The 20616-nt window shown below is 39.1% G+C and overlaps 1 protein-coding gene across 7 annotated transcripts in view; it reads right to left on the bottom strand.

The window, feature by feature from the left end:
- The window catches only part of CCSER2 (coiled-coil serine rich protein 2), an 86006-nt gene extending 66930 nt beyond the window's left edge, over positions 1 to 19076 (bottom strand). For 3 of the 7 annotated variants that reach the window (XM_064513731.1, XM_064513736.1, XM_064513734.1), the window contains exons 1-4: positions 18944 to 19076; positions 17904 to 18087; positions 1473 to 2949; positions 385 to 584 (exon numbers count right to left, since the gene is read on the bottom strand). In XM_064513731.1, the coding sequence (XP_064369801.1) occupies positions 385 to 584; positions 1473 to 2910 (1638 nt within the window). In that variant the 5' untranslated portion in view covers positions 2911 to 2949; positions 17904 to 18087; positions 18944 to 19076. The remainder of the gene's footprint in view (positions 1 to 384; positions 585 to 1472; positions 2950 to 17903; positions 18088 to 18943) is intronic. The other 4 variants (XM_064513733.1, XM_064513737.1, XM_064513735.1 and 1 more) reach the window with 2 other exon arrangements.
- Between the last annotated feature and the right edge of the window lie 1540 nt (positions 19077 to 20616).

The raw sequence follows: 20616 nt of genomic DNA, 5'->3' as shown, positions 1-20616 counted from the left end.
AGAAAAAAGGAGATGGAAAAAGTCAGGTAGGACAGTTTTTTTCCGAGGTTTTTCACTCCTAGGGTTCAAGATTGATGAGAGATATTTAACATTTAATTCGCTAAAAGTAATTCCTTTTTTCTTTTTGAGTACTAGTATGAGATTGCAGAAAGGTGTTAATCTCTCACAGCTTTAGAATAAGGAAAGATGTATATAACCAACATATTTCAAGGTCACCTGTCCAGAAACAGAAGTTCCTAAACAAGGACAAATTTCAAAAAGCTATCAACTACAGAGGAAGGAAGAAACAATTATCAAGTATGAAATAAATTAGCTCTGCTTATAAAATATACTTAATAAGCAATAATAACTCTAAATGTACAGGTTATGTATATAAATACATACGATGCTGTTCATTTCTGAAGACTCGTAACTTCCACATGGATGGACACTTCCAATAGGTTCCAACCCTTCTTCATCCCACATGTATGTGCCATCTGAACTATCAGACGGAGAAAGCTCAAAAGAGGAGCCAGCTCTGTAATTCATGTCTGGAGAAATCATGTTCTCAGTAGTTTGCTTTGTGCTTTCACTGTTGTCATCTGCTGTTTAAAGAAAACGGGAATAGTCAAGATTCCAGAAACAATCCAATATTCCAAAATAAAAATTAACATATATATTATTGGCATGTTAAAGGATCTGAAACTGTGTTTTAACAAAAATATCTAAAAGCATCCTATGGTAGTGTTAATGCTCAACCTAGCAGGAAAAAAAGCTCAAGCTGGATTGGTTGTAACAATTAAGTATCCCTTCCAACCTTTGCTAATCTTCTACATTGCATTCATCCATCATGAAAGGTAGTTTCTATAATTCAATATCCTTTTAAATACATTAGAAGGTGGATCCAAAAGTAGATCCTTTGGATTCAATCTTTCAACTGTCTGAACAGTAGCATCTCTGAGAAAACACAAATGTGTACCATGAAAAACCCACGAGATACTTGAAAACTGCAGTTTTTAAGAAAACATCCTCCCTTTCTTCCTCCAATTTTTAAAGAGTTAATAGAAAAACACCAGTGACATTGCATCTTATAATTTAACTGATTTAGTTAGGCACCCTACACTCATTCCCATTGCTTAGACATAGTTGCAGGTGCTCTCTGCCTATAGAGAAAAAAAAAATTTTTTTCCAGAGACTACCAGTCCAAAGAAATGAATGACAAAGCAAAGATAAGAGGAACTCCACAAGCCAGCCCCAAGTGTGGTTAAAGGAGGTATCATTCACTCTTATCCCAAAGAAAAAGAGCTCTTCTAAATCATGCTTGAGAAAGATAACTATCATGCAGAAAAAGCACTGTAAGAAATTAAATGGACCAGCCTAGAGCCAAGTTCTATTCTGAAACAACCCACAAACAATGGGAAATTATATAAAATAGATACTAAATCAAGCTATTGTAAATTAAGAGTTCAAATAGAATGTAACAAAGTATTTACCAGACACATGTATATCAAGCCAGTCATCAGTGTTACAGTGAGATCCTCCACTTTCCTTGAGAGAAGTGAATGGCTCTATCGGTGTTATGTTTCCATGCTCCAGTTCTTGAACACTGCCCTCCTTCTGCTGTATTTGTATTGTTCTATTTGGGTCTTCTAGATCTATAAAATCGTCACTGAAATCTTCACTCAAATCATTTTTTTCAGAGGATGACAAGGAAGATATAGATATTTCATCTCCATCATCACTCATACACATGACTTTTGACCCATGTTTTCCTATGCTGTCATGGAGAGCCTCACCAGATTCTGTTCTTCGAGTCTCACTCTCTATAATGCTGTTCTTCTCAATTGCTCTGTTAATATTTGTTGAAATTTCAGAGTTCTCCACTACGCATGTGTCAGGAGTTGTATTTCTGCTGTCATCCACAACGATATTTCCAGCAAATCGCTGTCTAGTGGGCTTCAGCAAAGAAGGACGACTTAATCTGTATCCAAAAGAAGGTGCTGACCCAGATATATTTGAGAGTGGGGGCTTCTTTGAACAAGAAGCCGATACACCAGCATAGGGTCTGGTAAACCCATACTTTGCAGGTTCATTTCCATTGGGTACATCCAATTGTCGCGCATTTCTTGACAACAGAGTTGACCTCTGAGATGTCCTAACAGCTAGATTTTGATTTTGATAAGGCTTTGTAAGATCCACAGCTTTATTAAAGGAATGTGACCTGGTTAAAGATGCAGTGGGAAGGAAAGAATTCGGCATGGAATGTGAAAAGCTTTGTGATCTCACCATTTTTTCACAGGAAAACGTCTTGCTATTGTCTGTAGATTGTGCCAAGCTTTCTCCTGAACTTGTCCTTGTGGCACTGGAATTAGCTCTAGATCTCTGCAAACCTACCATTGGCCTATTTCCATAAAATCCATTTAAATGTGATTTCGGAGCACTGAGTCCAGAATATGAGGTCCTGCCTGACAGAGTACCTTTGGCGAATTTTGCTGAACTAGAGAGTCCAGGCAAAGACTTTGGGTTTAATTCCTCAGTAGAAGATACAAACATATTGGTTTTCTTTGCTGTTTTTGATGCAACTGAAGCAGTGTTGTTCAAACCCACCCTGAGCACATCCTTACCCAATGCTCCTTGCGATTGGGGATACTTCTCAGAATCAACTAGTTTTTCATTACAGTTATGGTTAGAGTTGGACTCTCGCCCATTTTGATCACAAAGCTGATATTTATTAGATTTCCTCCAGTTGAAAGAAAAGGAAGACATGTGAACAGTGCCATTGTGCCTGCTGAAATTTTTGTCACCATTATTCCCTGATAAACTGACAGCTGTCCCATTTGGCATAGGTTGCAAGACACTTCCTAAAGTTTTTGTTCCATACTTAGGAAGCCTGGAAACCAAGGATGTCCTGATTTGATTTTTTTCTTCCATGAGCTATTGGGTGCATTGGTCCTTACAGGGTGCTTGAATCTGAGAAGAAGAAAGAGAATATTAGACTGGAATCAACCACATATTAAACAACAGATGCAAATATGGATATGGTAGACACATAACTTTATACATGTGTCTAACCGTACTATAATGCAGAAAGAGTTACTCACACTCCTTTCATGAATTCCAAAAAAATGCTAGTCACCAGAAATAATCTGGCAGTAATAAGTTATTCAGGTTGTACACATACACGCACACACACACTCTCTCAAGATTTTGGTTCTCTAGTTAAACTGCATTTTTAAATTTGTTCTCTCATCTTCAAGTCTTTAAACCAAGCTTGAAAAAGAAAACAGTTATTTTCTTTACCTATTTTGAGCAGCAAACTAAATATTTTAACTCCGCTATGACTACTAAATTACATATTTAAGATTTTACATTTAAAAAGTAACAAATTGAACATGGCACTGACTTGTGGTCAGCAACCCTAACTTGCAAGAACCACAACGTAAAGTCTGGCCAAAAGCTTATTTTTTCAAAATTACTTAATTCCTTAGCAAGACCATTTCCCATTATACTAGTCATAGCCCCTACAGTAAAAGGAATTCTGAAGCTAGGCACAATATATCCTCAAGTACAAACAAAAAAAAAAATAGCAGTAACAGAAAAACATTGTTGAAAGATATCTTTAAAAATGCATTCCAAATTATTCAGTTATATTCTTAGCAACTTCTCAACTCTTCATGTAAGCATGAGATTTGAGGAAATAGAGAAGTTTGCGGTTTGTTTTTTTTAAGCATTTTAGGAACAGAACAGTGACATGAATCTGATTTACATTAGCAAAACACCAGCACGGTTTATAGAAAGTCTATTATAAAAATATCAAATGCACAGACCATATAAACATGGTTCTGAAGAATGGCTTGTGAGAAAAGCCTCACTACTGAAGAAAGCTACTTAAATTATGTATTATGAGTTATCCATCATTAAATGCCAAAAATTCACTACTTTTGTCATATGGTCATACCACGAAGGCAAAACGTACGTATCTTAACAATATCCTCATTCGAGATGAGGACTCCTAGCCAATTTTTCCTCTTCACATGGAAGGTGTAGTCTATTTTGGTCATCTTCTTACTCATCTACAAGACCTGCGGTAAAGGGCCACAGATGCATATGGTATTCAAGATACCAACTCTTAGCAAAGGTCAGTGTTAATAAGTGAATTTAAAAGTTTTACTTCTGTGCAGTAATACACAAATGTGCAAACCTAGCCACAAAAGTCTGAGACACAAAAATAATGATAGCATTCACTTCCATACATCTGAGAACTTCCAACTCCCTCATTAGAAATACAGGGATTCCACAACAGTCTTTACTGAAGATTTGTTTTATCTCAACTTACGGTCATGTCATTTTATTGTATTTTAAATCACACTTCTTTTCTATAAAGCCATATCTGCTTTACAGAGATACCTTCACCTCAAAATTTCTTGCCTTGAGAATTTCTATATCTGCTGACTTTGATATATTGCTTGCTGTTTCTTCCACATGCAAACCACTTGTATACATCTTCATCCTATAATTTTTACAGCTAACTACATCTGTATTATCCTTTTGCACAGCACTTAGCCTGTTGCTTTTCCTGGCAATACAACATGGAGAACTTGTCTAAACACTGTTTATTAAAGGCCTGAAATTCAGATAATAAGGCCTTGAGAAGTCTCCAACTTTCAATGTCGTATCCTAAGACAAGATTTACCCTTGTGTTAAATTCTGTATTTGCAAGACAAGCTTTCTGTTTTTTTTGAAGACAGGTGCAAAAGGATATCTTGTTTTTGCTAATCTGGATTTCATACATTAGTCTGTTCCACCTGCTGCTCTTACAGTGGTGCCAAGCTAGATAATTTCAATAGTTCATATGTTCCTCCCTCAAACTCATATTTGCGTTTCTCTCACATATCTACACACAGCTAGCGGGACTGAAAAAACAGCAGAAAAATAATGAAACCATGGCAATCACAATGAGAACCAACATATAGCAAGTAACATTATACTTATTCAAGGTACAGGAAAAATCTTGTGCAGCCATAGCAAGCACTGCCTTAAAGTGAGTCACTCCCTAAGTAGCAAGGCCTCACTAAGTAGCACTTAAGTTAAAACTGAAGTGGCATTAAATCCATGCAAACTGAAGTGCCCTTAAGATTTTGTACTTGAACAGAATGCCCCAGAGCTATACTTCTGGAAGTAGATCTACATTAAAAAGATATAAAGAGAAACCTGTACTCACAAAAATAGGCTTTATTAAGGGTTTCTAATGTAGTGAAAGTAAGAGAATCCACATCCTACAACCAGTAGTGAGTTTCAATTTAGAAACACAAATGTTTGTAAATACTAAGGCAAAGTGAATTCCTGCACACTGGAGACATAACCCTCACTGAGTCTTACACAAAAGCACAAGCTTAGAAGGAGACAAAAAAAAGGGAGGTATTTTTCCCTTCCTCCCATTCAATTCCTGCTTATATCTTATTGTATCTTAGGCTTTTAATTTATTATTACAGGGAGGTGCTACCACACCTGCCCAGACTGAGGCAGCAACAACAGTGATGTCCCTTGTCACCCACATACCATACTTTGCAATTCTCAAAAAAAAATTCAAACCCACATCTTCCTTTCTCTCCATTATGTAGCTTAATTGCCAGGGTACTACCATAATTCCCTTCTGTGATGTACTCCAGACAAAACAGCACGCACTGTATTCGCTGCAGTATTCCTGTATACCAACAGCATTTGCTTTATTCTTAAGCAAATATCCTAGATAGCTACATTTCAGGTCCTGGTCATGTATTCCATGCTTAGAATTCCTTAAACCAAGAACAACAATCAATAGGCCCATCCCTTCCTTCCAATTTTCCAGGCAGTTTACCTGAACATCATACAGTATCGCAAAATCTTAAGCTAAACACTGAGCTACACATGACGAAACGCATGCTGAAGAACTGGTCCTACTAAATGGGAGACATTTAAATACTTCTTTTATTTGTTTTGCTACAATTACTAGCATTAAGAACATACCTAAACCTGAAGTCACACATCAAGCCTCAGTTTAAATGATTCTTTACACAGTCCGCAGAAATTATCTAGCTGATTTGCAATTTGGATCATAATATTCTAGCCTTACACACAGCAGTATCTGAGTCAAGAATAGAATAGTAAGATCCAGTCACAAAGAAGCAACACTCAGAGTTGATTACAAATTTTCTAGTACCTGTTCCAAACTGCAACCAGATCATCATCTTTTCCTACATAATATTTCACTCAGTATTTGGCCACACGTTGGTAGTGAGGGAGACAAGAAAAAACAGTGACAGAGGTAATCCTGAATGCCTCTAAAGGTCCGTAGACTCAGATAAAACCAAGTTGGACTTCTTTCATTGAAAGAGATTTTCTGCAAGCACTGGGATTCAGGGATGTGCTCCCCTGACCCTGCAGGAAAACGGGAGACCGCAGACACCCTGACAACATACTTCAAGACACTTGTTTAATGGCGGGGAGGGGCACATTATCTGTTCTTTGCAGCGGGGGGGAGGGTAGCAAAGACAGACTTGGAAAGCAATCTTCTCAGAATCATAAAGCGATGATGACATTTTTGTTAACATAACAGGATTTCAGTGTAACATTAACTTAGGTCATGTCACTTGAGCCACCAGATCTATACTGACAAACATAAATCTGGGCAGCATATGAAGATGCCAAGCATCACTTTAATGCCATCCACTGTCCTGGGCAAAGCTTCTAAACACAACTACAACTGAAAGTCCAGTTGAACACTATACTGAAGCACATCCTAATGTCTTTCCATTACTTACACAATAACCTCAGGAGGACTCTGTCATGATATATAGATCACAAATACTATAGTTTAAAATCAATCATAACGTTGACTAACTCTTCAATATATGTAGAACAGTAGCACCCACCTTATAGAAAAAACTTAAATAAGTGAACTAATAATGGAGGGTGTGGCCAGAATAAGAATGTTCCAAGTTAGCAAAATAACAAGCGTATAGACAAAACACTGTAGAAGCTCGTAGAAAAATGGGCCAATATTTCAGACTGAAGATAAGCTCTTAAACACACATTTAAGACACCTACACAACAGCTTTTCAGAAGTGCTTAGTACTCCACAGCTTCCACTGACCTCACTTACCTAATTTAAGCGACTATATGTAGATTTAAGTGCCTAATGCTAGACTTATCTCAAGAACATTGTGACCAACATTTTCTAGTAAGAAAAAATCATCATAGTATCTCATTCATGTGCTGGTACTCATAAAAAAGAACTTACCTACAGCATACCTGTATACCTTACAAATGAAAACACTTTAACACGCGTTAATTACATGTTAGTATCAAGCATGTCAGCCTCAAAGATACTTCTTTCTATTGACTTTACTGTATATATTTGATATAAGTAAGTATATTTTAAAGAATTCTATGCATAAAAATGGCCTTTGACTTCACGATGCACTCATTCATGGCGAGCATCATACTGAATAGTCATTAACAGATATTCCAACTCTAACAGAAAGAGGTAAGTCCTGGAAATAGAAATCTTCCAAATTAAAAAAAGTTAAATCAGAAAGCTGCTAATTTAAATTGCATGCTTTATGGATAAATCCCTTTTTGCATCTGTCTACAATCTCTTAGGTGACTGTAAAATTTAAATGAAGTCATTTAATGAGATTACTTTAATCTTCCAGCAAGTGCTGCAAATTAAACTTGAAGAGATGACCACACAGTTCTCCAGGAAGGGTGCTTGCTCATTTATCCTTAATTAGGGAAAGACAAAATATTATCTCAAGAAAACTATACTGATTGCTTAAAACACTTCAGATAATTAAATCAGTTCCTTTAGAAGTACTTGCCAATGTTTTATTAACTCTATAACTGTAACTGCTTTATCATATTTTCAATGTTAGGTTGCATTCCCTTGGTTCTACTGTGAAAATTTTCACCTGATTAACCTAATTCACCTGATTAATATACTTCTATTACCAAAACTATTTACTCACAGTAGAACAAGGAACTATAAAAACAAGTTAATAAATGAATGTACAATGCTGTCAAAAACTTAACAGTTACCATATTTTGCAGATGTTACTTTTCCTGAAAACCAGGGGAGAATTTCCTCAACTTGGTACTCTGTTCAATTTCTGCCACAGAAGTAATGCTGTACAACATATTTGGAATTAACTTCCTATGAGCAAGACTGTTCAGTTACCATAATCACTTTCATCCAAGCATTAAAAAAACCAAAGTGTATCTGAACTATATGCAACATCTTTTCACAGTATTTTTTCAGGATGATGAGGCTGCGTAACTCCCATTAATTTATCCTACAGCTAGCACAGAATAGCATGCAACAGTAGCAAGGCTGCAGGCCCAAGTCTGTCATTGAAAATATTTTAAAGAGTCATTGAGAAAGGAGTAGATTTATATTCAACAACAATATTTATATTCAGTCCTATAGTTAATCAAGTTACAAAGGAATAGAATGACAAGATTGAAATGAACAGACAAGCACAAGTTTTACTACTGTTCGGTGTATTGCACAAAATTCACTTTTTAAAGCATATAGCAAGTAGAATACTAAGACTAAAATAATATGAAAGTCTTACAACTAAAATCTTCTAATTGCAATTTTTTCATCAAGTTATTCCTCTGTTAAGCATCTTCAATTATGACACACATTTAGAACCAGAAATGACATTATCCTAACACTGAAATTCCCCCTATCCAGAAAACCTTCAAGTTATACTGTGATTTGTGTCCCACAGAAATGAGTTTCAGTACAAAGTAAGATGCATTCTGCTACGTTATAAAAAGTTCAAATGAAATATTTTTAGACTTGAGTAATCTATGAGTTTTTTTTTTTTTAATAGACATTTGGGCAAACAAGCCTTACATGCTTTGCCTTGGGAAATACATTAACTAGGCACACAAGCCTAATCGGGAATTAAACTAATTATAAAGAGCCCAGTCTTGCAAAATAATCCAGGGAAAAGGAGTTAAAACTTTTACTGACCCTCCAAAATATACTCTGAATTAACTGAAAAGATGCTACACTCCTTCTTCCCTTAAAGAGTACTCAAGTTCTTGGTGATTATCAAAAGGTTGCTTGTTTTCACTCTCCTTTGCACTTTCCATATAGGATTATTTACACCTAGATAAGATCCTCTGATGTTAGTTCTAACTAGCAAATAGAACATTCATTTTTACTTCATTAACGGTCATTGTTTCAACATCACTGTTTCAACATTTATATTCCTATCAATTAGATTCTCGAAGTTGAGTTTTACATTGGAGACTGCCCTGCACACTGTAGAATGGTCCTTCTAGCAGGAGACAATTGGAAGTTCACATAGTCCATGTCAGAGCATCTTTAAAATACTACTATCCCTATGACCCATGTCATGAGGCAGATAATTTTCAAGTTCAAAACAGATTATTATGAGTGAGACCAAATTCCCTGTTGTTGTCAGAGCAGTGTGGAATAAACAGCTGCCTGCTGAAACATATGTGACAGCAGTAGTTCTGCAGAATTGCTCTTGTGTGTCACTAGTCTATCCCAGCAGCTCTGGGTGTATCCTTAGTACCTTTCCTTGACTGCAAGTGGACCTAAATAAGATAGAGACACTAAGTAGCTAATTAAAGATGGTTCTCTGAGCAACTTCCCAGAGTGAAGAATTTTTTCTCGAGGAAAGAGACGAACACAAATCTGTGGAAGAGGATTCTACTGAAACCCCAAGATAGTCAACAACTCAAATTCTGAACAACAAAAAAGGCACTTTTCAGGAGACCTATAAGAAGCTGGAAGCTGTAACCATACACAAGCTTCCTTACTCATCCAGAAATATTATGTCCATCATTAGCTGTATATGAGCAAACATGCACCATTATCAATTTTTTGGTATTTGGTGTGGGCAGACTGACAGAACAACCGCCATGAAGCTCTGCACCATTATTCATATTCCTGACATCTTATGCTGGATATTACTGAAGTCAATGCAGTTTAGCAATCCCATGTTTTCCAAGCCAGACCTTACACTCCTATTATTTGCCTTTTCCAGAAGGCCTAAGAATTAAGAGATTGTCTAGTTCTACTTGTTTGTCTCAGTGAGAGACAAGTTGAAGCAGTAGTTTACCAATACTCATGCAAATTTATCCTGCCAAGTTCATAGTGGTAGAATTTCCAGGGACCTTCATTTTTTTTTTCCCTTGGGAAAAAAAGTATATTTCTAGTATGCTAACAACATCAGTAGGAAGGTGTACCTACTCCTCCTATAACCTATCTCCTTTAGTGAAAAGGATTACATTTGGACAGAGAAAAGAACTGTTAATTGTTGCCCAAGCAGTACAGAAAGTGAGTGAAGCATACCCTTGGGAAACTGAAGAGCGAATGGCAGGCTTCTGAATATCTAACACTGAACAGTATCTCCAGTCAATATAGAAAAAAGTATATGGCGTTTCTTGTAGTCTTTAAAAACTGTGGTTTGTTCCATCAGAACACTGTTTCTTGATGTTTTGAATGGCTAGAGGACATAACCACTTAGTGGAGGAAAAAAAAATAGGAAAGTGCAGCTCTGTTTGCCATAGAAGAAAGCTACCAGAATACCTGCAGAATCAAAAACTCCATTTACATCCCTTATGGGCACACTCACAATTCATTCTGCCATTAATGCTATTTGCAATGAGTATCAGGCACCTCAAAGAAAAAAGTGTCATCTGATCAGAAATTTATGCTCTGCAATGTATTGCCCACCTGTGCTTTGCATACTAGCAAAATAGAGAGAATATATTTTTAAACCAGAAATTTTACATGAAAACTTAAAAATATTTATATATATATATAAAATAGAATTTGAGTTACCATAAAAGGTTTAAGATTTTACTGAAAAATTCCACAAGATTTTAACTGAAAAGTATAACCTTTCGTAAGGTTTCTCAACTAAGTAAATTTGCAATGATATTCAGAACTCCTACAACATGACTAGTAAGCCAGAGGGCACTCAGGGTCTAGAGGCCTGGCCAGCTGTAGCAGGGGAGCAGCTTCCAAGATAAAGAAGAGAAGATAAAAGAAGAAATTTGGGGTGGAAGGAGGCAACAGGATGAGTATTTTACGAAAAACAACAGAATTTCAGGCCCTGCAGAATGAAATACTTCTTAAACAGTAAGAACAAAAAATATTATAGGTGACTCACAAATGAAAAGTGAAATGCAATGACACCATTCTTTTCTGCATTAGTGCTGACAGCCTAACTGTTCTCAGGGACTGAGAATAGGAATAACACATAGGCACAATTACTTTCAGAAGCTCCCAGCTATCTGATGCATCTTCCTGGAAGAAGTCATCAATTCCCCTCTTCTTCAAACTTTTGGTATTCTGGCCACAGCAGAGACTAAAACACGGGTCTATTCTGGCTTTCTTTGTCAAAATCCTGGACAACGCTTTTAGTAAGAAATAAAGTTAGCTCAAACACGAATGGACATAGCGTTTATCTTAATTTGCTTATATGCATTCTGCAAATCATTCATCCAAATGTGGCACTGTCATAACTTGTGAGATCTGAAGTAGTGATGTCAACTCTGTGCCTGCAGATAGAAACAGCAGGCATTTCCTGCTCTATTGACTCTACAAAATGAAAGAGCCAGTACACAGCAAGGATTTCACTGGAAGTCCAGATAACACATGGCACAGCTGATTAAAAAAATCTAAATTAAGTGTGCTGACACCAAGAACATGCCACAGACAAAAGAGAATCTCTTTGTGCTTTAGTGACAGGCCAAGATGGGCTTCAAAACACTACAAGAAGGTGATGGGATAACACTGTAATAACTCAGAAGCATAAAGACAGTTGGCGCAAATGTGACTATGATATATGTAGCTCCAATGTAAAAATACTCATACTAGAAGGTATTAAATTATGTGGATTATTTTATTTGTTATGTAACATAAGAAATAGCCTTCTGTGGAGAGAATCAACTCATTAGATTCCACCTTCGTAAATGAGTCATGTAGACAAGGCCTTCTTAAACCGGGTAGCTTACAGTGCTGTAAAATATTTAGCATCTTCAAAAATCTTTGATGGTGAACAGATATGGAAAAAGAAAGTCTTTACTTTTTTCACTTCCTTGCTGATCTTATTATTCAGTTTAAATTGCCACCAAATTTGCAAGAATATTGCACCAAACTAAGAAGAGACATACACTGTAGGTCTGTTTTACATATCTAATGCTCTGTCACCTAAAGACAAGGTCTTTTAACCATGGAGAAAAGAGCAAAATTATTATATTATGCAAACATCCTCCCCTCCCCCCCAAGTACTGCAACCACAAAAGGTATCTGCATCTAGATTACTCTCTTGTGCAGTCTTAACACCTGCTTATTTTCAGCAAGATTTCTATCCTGAAAGGTAATCTATAATTGAATATATGTTTGAAAGCCCCTAATCTTAGTCATTTGGTAGAGGTAATCTAATTTACAAAAAGTTTTAAAGCTGACATCACTGTTAATGTCATAGAGGCAAATTAAATTTTATTCTGCAATTAAAATAGACTGAATAATCCCAAATCACTACCACAGCCTAGAAACGAAGCTTTCTAGAAGTGTAACAGTAGATCTCAATCTCTCCTCTCAGAAATTTTGTGATTATGTCAACATCAAAGCAACTGATACCAAAAACAGGCCCATTGCTTTTGCTGATGGTATTCTGTTTTCTGCAACAGTATTTCATGTTGGTCATTCAGATTTTTCTGAATTTATTCTTGTGAGATACATTAATCTGTCTCTGAGTTCAGACATAAAAGGGACGTCATTCTTCAAACAGTAATTAGGATTTAAATGCTGTTGTCTAGCTCGTATCTCATTTAAAGATATACCATGAACACATTCACTAGTAGCTGTTGCTTCAAAACTGAAGTTTTAACCGCAAAACAAACATTAACAAGGAAGCATTTTCAAGCTTGAGCAAAATTTTAAGCTCATGAAGAGGAGCCCTTTTCCCTTAAAACTACTGACTGTTATCAAACAATTCAAATACACCTACTCTCATTTGCAATACAGTGGCTAGCTCTGCTACGGGAGATTACTTCAGTCATGAGCTAAAAAGTCAGCTTCCAATCACTCTTCTCTGCTATTTAATAATTCTGTCTGTAAAAAGCTTTTCTTGCTGATAAGAACAGGCAAGCTGGAAACCAGGTAAAACTATGGATACAGTCGATTATAAATGGAAACAGCCCTCTCAACTCTCACCTTGTTTACCTCTTGCTCTACCTAGTTTGTTCATCTGATGCATCTTCTCCAAATAAGAATATTGATCTGTCTTGAGCAAAAACCCTCTTATGTTTGTACAAACAGATATTGTTCAATACATTGTTGTACTGACTATGCAGTGACTAATGATAGAAGCAATATTATTAATATGAACCTCTGCTGAACAATTTCATTTATGTGGGTATCTTAAAATCAGCAATTCTCATTAGTTTAAGTCTGCAACTAGGCTGTGTTTACAATCAGTACATAAGAACATTTTTCGCTTCATTCATACATACTCGTTGTTTATACTGGTGCCTGAGTAAACACTCTAGTTACATGGTTAAGCTGAATGACAAGCACAGATAATTGAAGGAGACAGTATGTAATTCATAGGACTGACTGGTATTGACTTATCTTCAGTAAGCCTTAAGAGGTTCACAGGTGACAATTAAGCAAGACTAGAAAAGGTGAAGCAATAGGCAGATGGAAGAAAATAGTTCTAGGAATTTTTTTCTACATGTTGCCAATGCCATTTCAACCAAGTCTAGCTCTGTCAAGAGATCATGACCTTGAGACAAGAACATCTCAAACCATTGCTACAGATTAAAAGAAAAAAATCATGTTGTTAAATCAGCCACTGCAGGATTAAAAAAGACTGGAAAATGGACCAAGAAAAAAAAATCTTTAAAACTTCTCTGATGAAAGAAAGCAGATGAGCCCTGAATGAGCTTGAAATATTATATAAATCGGAATATTTCTCTGCAGATGGATTGTGGTGATTCAGCTGTCTGAATTAATTCTCCAAATCAGCCATCCAGCTCCAGCAGTCAATCTTATTTTAAAGGTGATGCATAAAAAGCCATATTGTCTACTATGGTAGCCTTAAGATGATACACAGGAAAGCGGAAGAACGGGGCAAACATATAATGTTACTTCAACAACTTTCATATGATTTCTTGAACCTGATGTCATTTATTTAGTAACCCTCAATGGGTCTCTCCTCCACTATCTTGTCAAGCCTCTCCTCGAGCTCACAAACTTCTTGCATCCATGACAGCCTCAGGCATTGAGGCTCCCCCCCTCCCAATAAACACTGAGCTTATATGTTCAGGATTCTATTATAATCTGAAAAATCTCATCCCAGAGTGGCAACACTCAACTGACAGCCTATTTGTATTATATGCAAAGCTAGAGTTATTTTTATCGCCCGTGTATATCACTCAACATTTATTTACTGTGCATTTCATATGCCACTTCATGCCCAGTCAGCCAGACCCATAAGGATCTTATGCAACTTTTTACAGAGTACTCTTATCTGAATATTATGAAGAATTTTATCATCAGAAAACTCTGTCAGCTCACCATTCACCCCACTAGCTAGGTCATTTGTGAATATGTTCATTTGGGGTTCCTAGCACAGGTTCCTGTGGAACACTACCCGTAAACTCCCTGCATTGCAAGAACTGGCCACCGATTACTACTCTCCTTGCTACCAAGTGTACCAGTTTGATTCATATCTATACGTTTTCAAGAAGATACTGGATTACTTATCTTCTATGAAGTGAAGCTTGACTTCTCATCAATCATTCACTCTTAATCAAAAATACTGTAGCATATGCTAATATATTAGAACTTTCAGTTGGAACTTGCTTACTTCTGAACCACAGCTTCCAAGTGCCACTTCCTCGGTATTCAATTTCACTTTATTAGTGTTGGACATCAACAGCTCCAATCTTAGATATTACTGCTATAAATCAGTTTAAAATCTCAAAACCAAACCCCCTGAAAAATATTCTTGTACCAGACAATGTTGCAAGTTTTCCACAGCATAACAAGTACTAACATAGTTTTAACCACAGACTGACAGCTTTCTATATGTATTTAAGTGTTTTATTTTTCTTGCTCATTTTCCAATCAGATTTCACATCTGATCATTTTCTTATTATTTTTTCAGATCTGCATGTATTCATCAATGCTGGCTTCCTAAAAATGCAGAAGCCACAGGCACTTGCTGTATTTTCAAAGATTTGCAGATGAAACATAAAACATGACTCTTGATGAAATTAAGGTATGTAACTTTACTTACTGATGACAGTTTCTCCACAGTATCATTTTGTCCTATATTAGCTTACTGAATTACAGAGAGATGGTCTGCACTCACATTTTACTTGAATTTACAGGAAATCTGATACATATGAATTCATTTGTTTTGTTGATTAAATAGCTCAAGGTTCTTTACTGTAAGGCCCTATTTTCATACACTACTATTTCAGAGAGTTTCTATGAGTGAGAGACAGACTTACACAAAGGGAGATCAGGTTTTTGCATAAACTCTGTTTACTGACAGACGAGGCTATACAGGATGAAAGATTCTGCTCCTTTCTTCAAAATCTCCCACTACTAACAGTAGTGGCTTTGGCCTTTAGAAGTTTTCACCTATATGCTGTACAAGTTTGCCTTACTGAGACAAAAGTGTAGTTAAAAGCCACAGCATTGCTCAAATCACCAAGAACACTGAGCAATAAATCTATGTAATATGACCATTTTTATAAAATCAAAGTAATGCATTTAAGTAAAACACGTCTTTAATACGATTCACAAAAAGAAACTGAGCTGAAGTATCACACGTTAACATTCTAGTGAGAAACTTTCTGTCTGTCTAAAACAGACTTCTGAATCTCCAGCTCAAATGACATATGATTTGAGCCAAGAGAATCTGGAATATTCAGTTCTCCCATGACACTTAGCTTAGCTTGTGCTGCGTGTGTCACAAGCCATCTGGGCTAATTAGGCTAAATGCATAGCAGTCCCTTTGCTTTACAGAATAAATTCAGAAGTCATTTACAATTTAAGGGTTATTCCAGATCTATAACTTGTTCAACCACCACATAAAGGCAAAACCTTATCAGTTATTTTCCTCTTGCTAAGAAGCAAAGACCTTGCTTGCAGTGTGAACCTTGCCTACATTGACCATGCTTCTGCTTCAGTCGAAGACATTAAGATGTACTCTAGAGAAGACTAAGTGCTCATGAAAATCCCAACAACTATTACAATGGAAAAGCCATCTCACTGAGAACTTGTGACATCTGTTCCCCCAGTGACCTGGAGTAAGCACCCCCCAGAGAAGACTGTCTCACTCCACATGCTACAGGATACAATCAACTGAACTGTTCCAGCTGTATCCTCCCTCTAGCACAGATAGAGAATAGCTAGCAAGAAAAGTCCAAAACTCTGCAAATCAAGCTACTGTTCATCAAGGGAGAAATAATATCCTCAGAATGTATTCAAAAATACACCTACTTGATAGAAGTTTGAATGTGAGCTGGAGTATGTTTCCCAGAGGTACAAAGAAATACAAAGACCTACACTGACTAGGCTAAGCTTCATCTTCTGAATAATTATTTTAATGCTGTTGGGATTTTTTTCTGGTAACATAAATGTGTTCGGGTATCCAGAGATTTACATAAGCTTTTTTATTGCTTCAACTGAAACACAATACAGGACTTTAAACCTAATTATCAAAACCACCATTAGTATTTTGATCTTAGTATCCCTGTTGGCAAGGCATTTAACCCTGCTTGAAAGCTTCTAATTAAGCAGATGGCGCTGCTGTTTACACTTTCAAACAGTGGCAAAAAGAGAGCAACATAATCATTGCTGCATCCTTTTATTCCCTCTTGCCAATTTTCCCAGATACGAACTTTCCAGCGGTTTTATACATCTGATATTCATTCAAAGACCGATGGCATGACAGCTTTTTATCTAGAGAGCCTGTGCCAACTTTTCTTTGTAAATGGTTTATTCCAAACATAAAATCCATCTTAAAGGATGATTGGGTCCAAGAGTAATAGGTTTTACTCCAGAAAGTATTTACATGAACAGTTCCGTTAAACAGGATTACTCATTAGCATAATATTGCACATTAGTTGGGATCATTACTATTCACATTTTTATATTTGAATATGTTATTAATTCCTTAGATTCAAAAACAGAAGGTGTTATAACAGACAAAAAAAATCAAATACAGAGATTTTCTAAACCTGAAACACTTCCACTATTTAAAACAGCTTTATGATTAGAAGACTATAGTTAGCAGTTTTGCAACCCAAATACTGAGATCTCTGTAATGGAAAGCATTAACTGTGAGCAAAACTTAAATTTTGGCTTTAAAAGCATTTTGACTACTTCAGGTTGTATATTCATATAGGTTTCTGGTAACAGTTAGGTAGCTGGTTATTATTAGTGTTCTATATTTTAGGCACTCACCTCTTCAGCTTTGAAGTATTAAATCAAAATGGGCTCACAGAATTTAGACTTACGTGATCTATTTTACACTTCAGGAAGTATGTGCCAAACTTCATTCAGCATCACCAAAAAAAATCTAAATATTTATTGCCTCACACTAAACTTTCAACTCCAGAAAAGATATTTTTAATGTTTCAGGGAATACTTACAATGGGTTTCAGTTCTACAAAAACACAGCAAAAGGAGATACAATTTTTAATGTACTGGTAAAAAAAAAAAAAAAAAATTGTTCTGCATCAATTGCAGCTTCGAGGACCACATACAGCAGGAATAAACCTTCTAAAAATATGAAGCATCATGTTCAACTGATACCTTAAAGAACTGATAGACATCTTTTTTTATAAAGATGAACCAGATCTCCAATCCTTACCTTAATTTGTTGTCTGGCCTGGACACTAACACTCTGCTAAAGCACAAAGTTCCCATTCACTTTTTCTTTCTTTAACTGAAGATAAACAGCTCGATTTCCTCCAACTCAGAGTTAAAGGCTGAAGTCGCCTACGTTTCATTGTGTGTCAAAGTACATTCGACAGAACATGATGTTACAGGAGGCTCTGGATGATAAAAGCAAAGTCTCAGCATCATTAAAGAGAAAATGGCATAACACACATAACATTTTCTTCCTGTGATAAGCAATATCTGAACAGATTTAGCTGAAATAGGTGCTCCGCCACTTTGTTTTAAGCTGCTCGCTTTGAACAACCACATACTCGGTGCTTTTGCGCCTTCCCCTTTCAGGAGGATGGAAGGCCCTTCGCAACCAGGGCCTTCAGCTCCCTCGTATACCTGCAGGCACTTTTCAACATACTCGGTGCTTTTGCGCCTTCCCCTTTCAGGGGGATGGAAGGCCCTTCGCAACCAGGGCCTTCAGTTCCCTCGTATACCTGCAGGCACTTTTCAACAAACAGAAAATTAAAACACGGGCCAACTGCCGCAAAGTGAGAAGTGACAGGGCAACACGAAGCCAGGCCTGCCATTCCCCACCGCCCTTAACCCCTAGCAGCGCAGCTGACTAAGCCGGGGGCAAGCCCGCCTCGCCGGCCCCGCCGCCAGCGCCCCGCACGCCCCGGCGGCCGCACCTGTGGCGCGGCCGGCAGCAAGCGGCACCGCAGCAGCCTCCGCGGCCGCCGCTGACATTCAGGCGGGCCGAGAGGCGAAGGCAGCGCCCGGCGGGCACGGCGGGGAGGCCACCGCCCGCCGCGGCCTGCCGCGCGGCGCGGCACGGCACGGCACACCCGCGGCCTGAGGGCCGGCGATGCCGCAGCATCCTCCGCCCCAGGCGGCGACCCGCCGACGCGCAGGAGGGCGGCGAGGGGGCATCGGCTCCCCGCCGCCGCCCGCGGAAGGCAAGAGAAGGGAAGGAAAGGGAAGGGGCGAGGGGGTGGCACGGCCCCTCACCGCCGCACTCACCGCCGGGCCGGGCCGCGCCGGAGCAGTCCCCTCCCCCAGCGGGGCCGCGCCGCTCTGCGCCCTCAGGTACCGGCCGGCGCCCAACCGCCCCGCCCAGCCGTCCGCCCCGCCCCGCCGCGCCGCGGTGGGAGGGGCGCGCGCCGCCGCTGCCACGCATGCCCCAGCGCCCGCAGCCGCGGCGGCGGCGGCAGCAGCCCGCTCCCTCCCCCGCCGCCCGGCCGCGCCCCTCGCCTCACCCTGACGTCACAGCGCCGGCCGCGCAGGCGCGCGAGGCGGCCGTTGGAGCCCCGCCCACCTCCGCGTCGGCCGTTAGGCCCCGCGCGCGCGCTCGGCCATTGCTTGGCAACGGCTCTTCCCGCCGCGGGCGACGGGCAGCGCGCGGGCTGCCGGCGGGAGCGCGCAGCCCCTGTGTGCCGTGGGCGCAGCAGCTCCCCTCCGCGCCACCTGCGCGTGGCCCCCGCGCCCGCCCAGGCGGTGTCTGCCGAGCTTGGGCCCTGCGCCTGCCGGCTAGGTGCGGGCAGGCTCCGGTGTGCTCACGTGGCATAGGCCTGGCCTCCCCTCTTGCTCCCCCCTTGCCCGTGAAACCTTGACCTCGTTTGACAAGACAAAGGCCAGCGCCGTGGCTCTGTTGTCATGTCACCTCATCCGCCTGCTCAGCTGTCTGCGGGCTGCCCAAGCAGTGCTGCCCTTGGGATGCTGTTTCACACTGGGCTCCTGACACACAGGCAGGCCCCGCTCTCTATGTGTGTGGTGCTGTTCTCTGCATCTAGTTCGGGAAACCATAGACCAATCTAAATAGAAGTTCAGTTTTTAGGCCTACAAGTGTTCTAGCTCTGGGACATACTAACAATACACAACAGAAAGAGACCTTACAAGAGTCCCAACTGCTTGAAAACCTTAGGCTGATGCTTGCAGTCAACACCGATACGCAAATCCAAAGGACAGACTGTCCTCATCCTGGTGCTCACCAAAAGACTTACTTTACTTATTTTATTTCCCAGAATTTTCTACTTGTGCCACAAATCACAAAGCACTGATAGAATATCAGAAACTTCTGCCAATTTCAGAAAGTTGTTTGCCTAGAGTCACTTGAAATCACTTATCAGGGTCATTTAGCTGAGTCATTGCTTTGCCTGGGCATCAATGCTTTGCCTAGGCATCTGTGCACTTGCGTCTGGCGCCTATGTTTCAGCATCTCGTGTGGTTTGGGATCTTTGGATGTATACTGTATTAACATTTCAGCATTGGTATTTTTGTGCATCAACTTAGGATTTGAGTTTCATTTTTCTCTCTGTTTTCAGAGTTTCCACTGTCGGTATTCCTAAATTTTAGCATGCCTGCTTCATCAGAACTCCCAGAGGGAAAAGGTCACGCAATAGCTTCAAGCAGTGTTCGTGCAGAAGAAAATAAGCCCTGTAATGGATAAGCATCATTTGCCGCAGTCTCTTGACTAGGAGTTGGGCAGGCTGCCCAAGGGTGTAAGAACTGCTTACAGATGTCAGTCCAAGCACTGCCATTGCCTCCATACCTTTCTAGACACGTGATGTAAAGGCTGCAATAAATCTGCCCTATGGAAAGCACAAAGACCTATTTTTAAATAAGGAACAACCATTGAAGCTTTCCTATATCTTTTTGCCTGAAATTGAATATTCCAGTCACATTTACTCTTAGAA

Source organism: Dromaius novaehollandiae, chromosome 6 (assembly GCF_036370855.1).
Source record: "Dromaius novaehollandiae isolate bDroNov1 chromosome 6, bDroNov1.hap1, whole genome shotgun sequence".
NCBI lineage: Eukaryota > Metazoa > Chordata > Aves > Casuariiformes > Dromaiidae > Dromaius > Dromaius novaehollandiae.
This window is presented reverse-complemented; position numbering and strand designations above follow the sequence as displayed.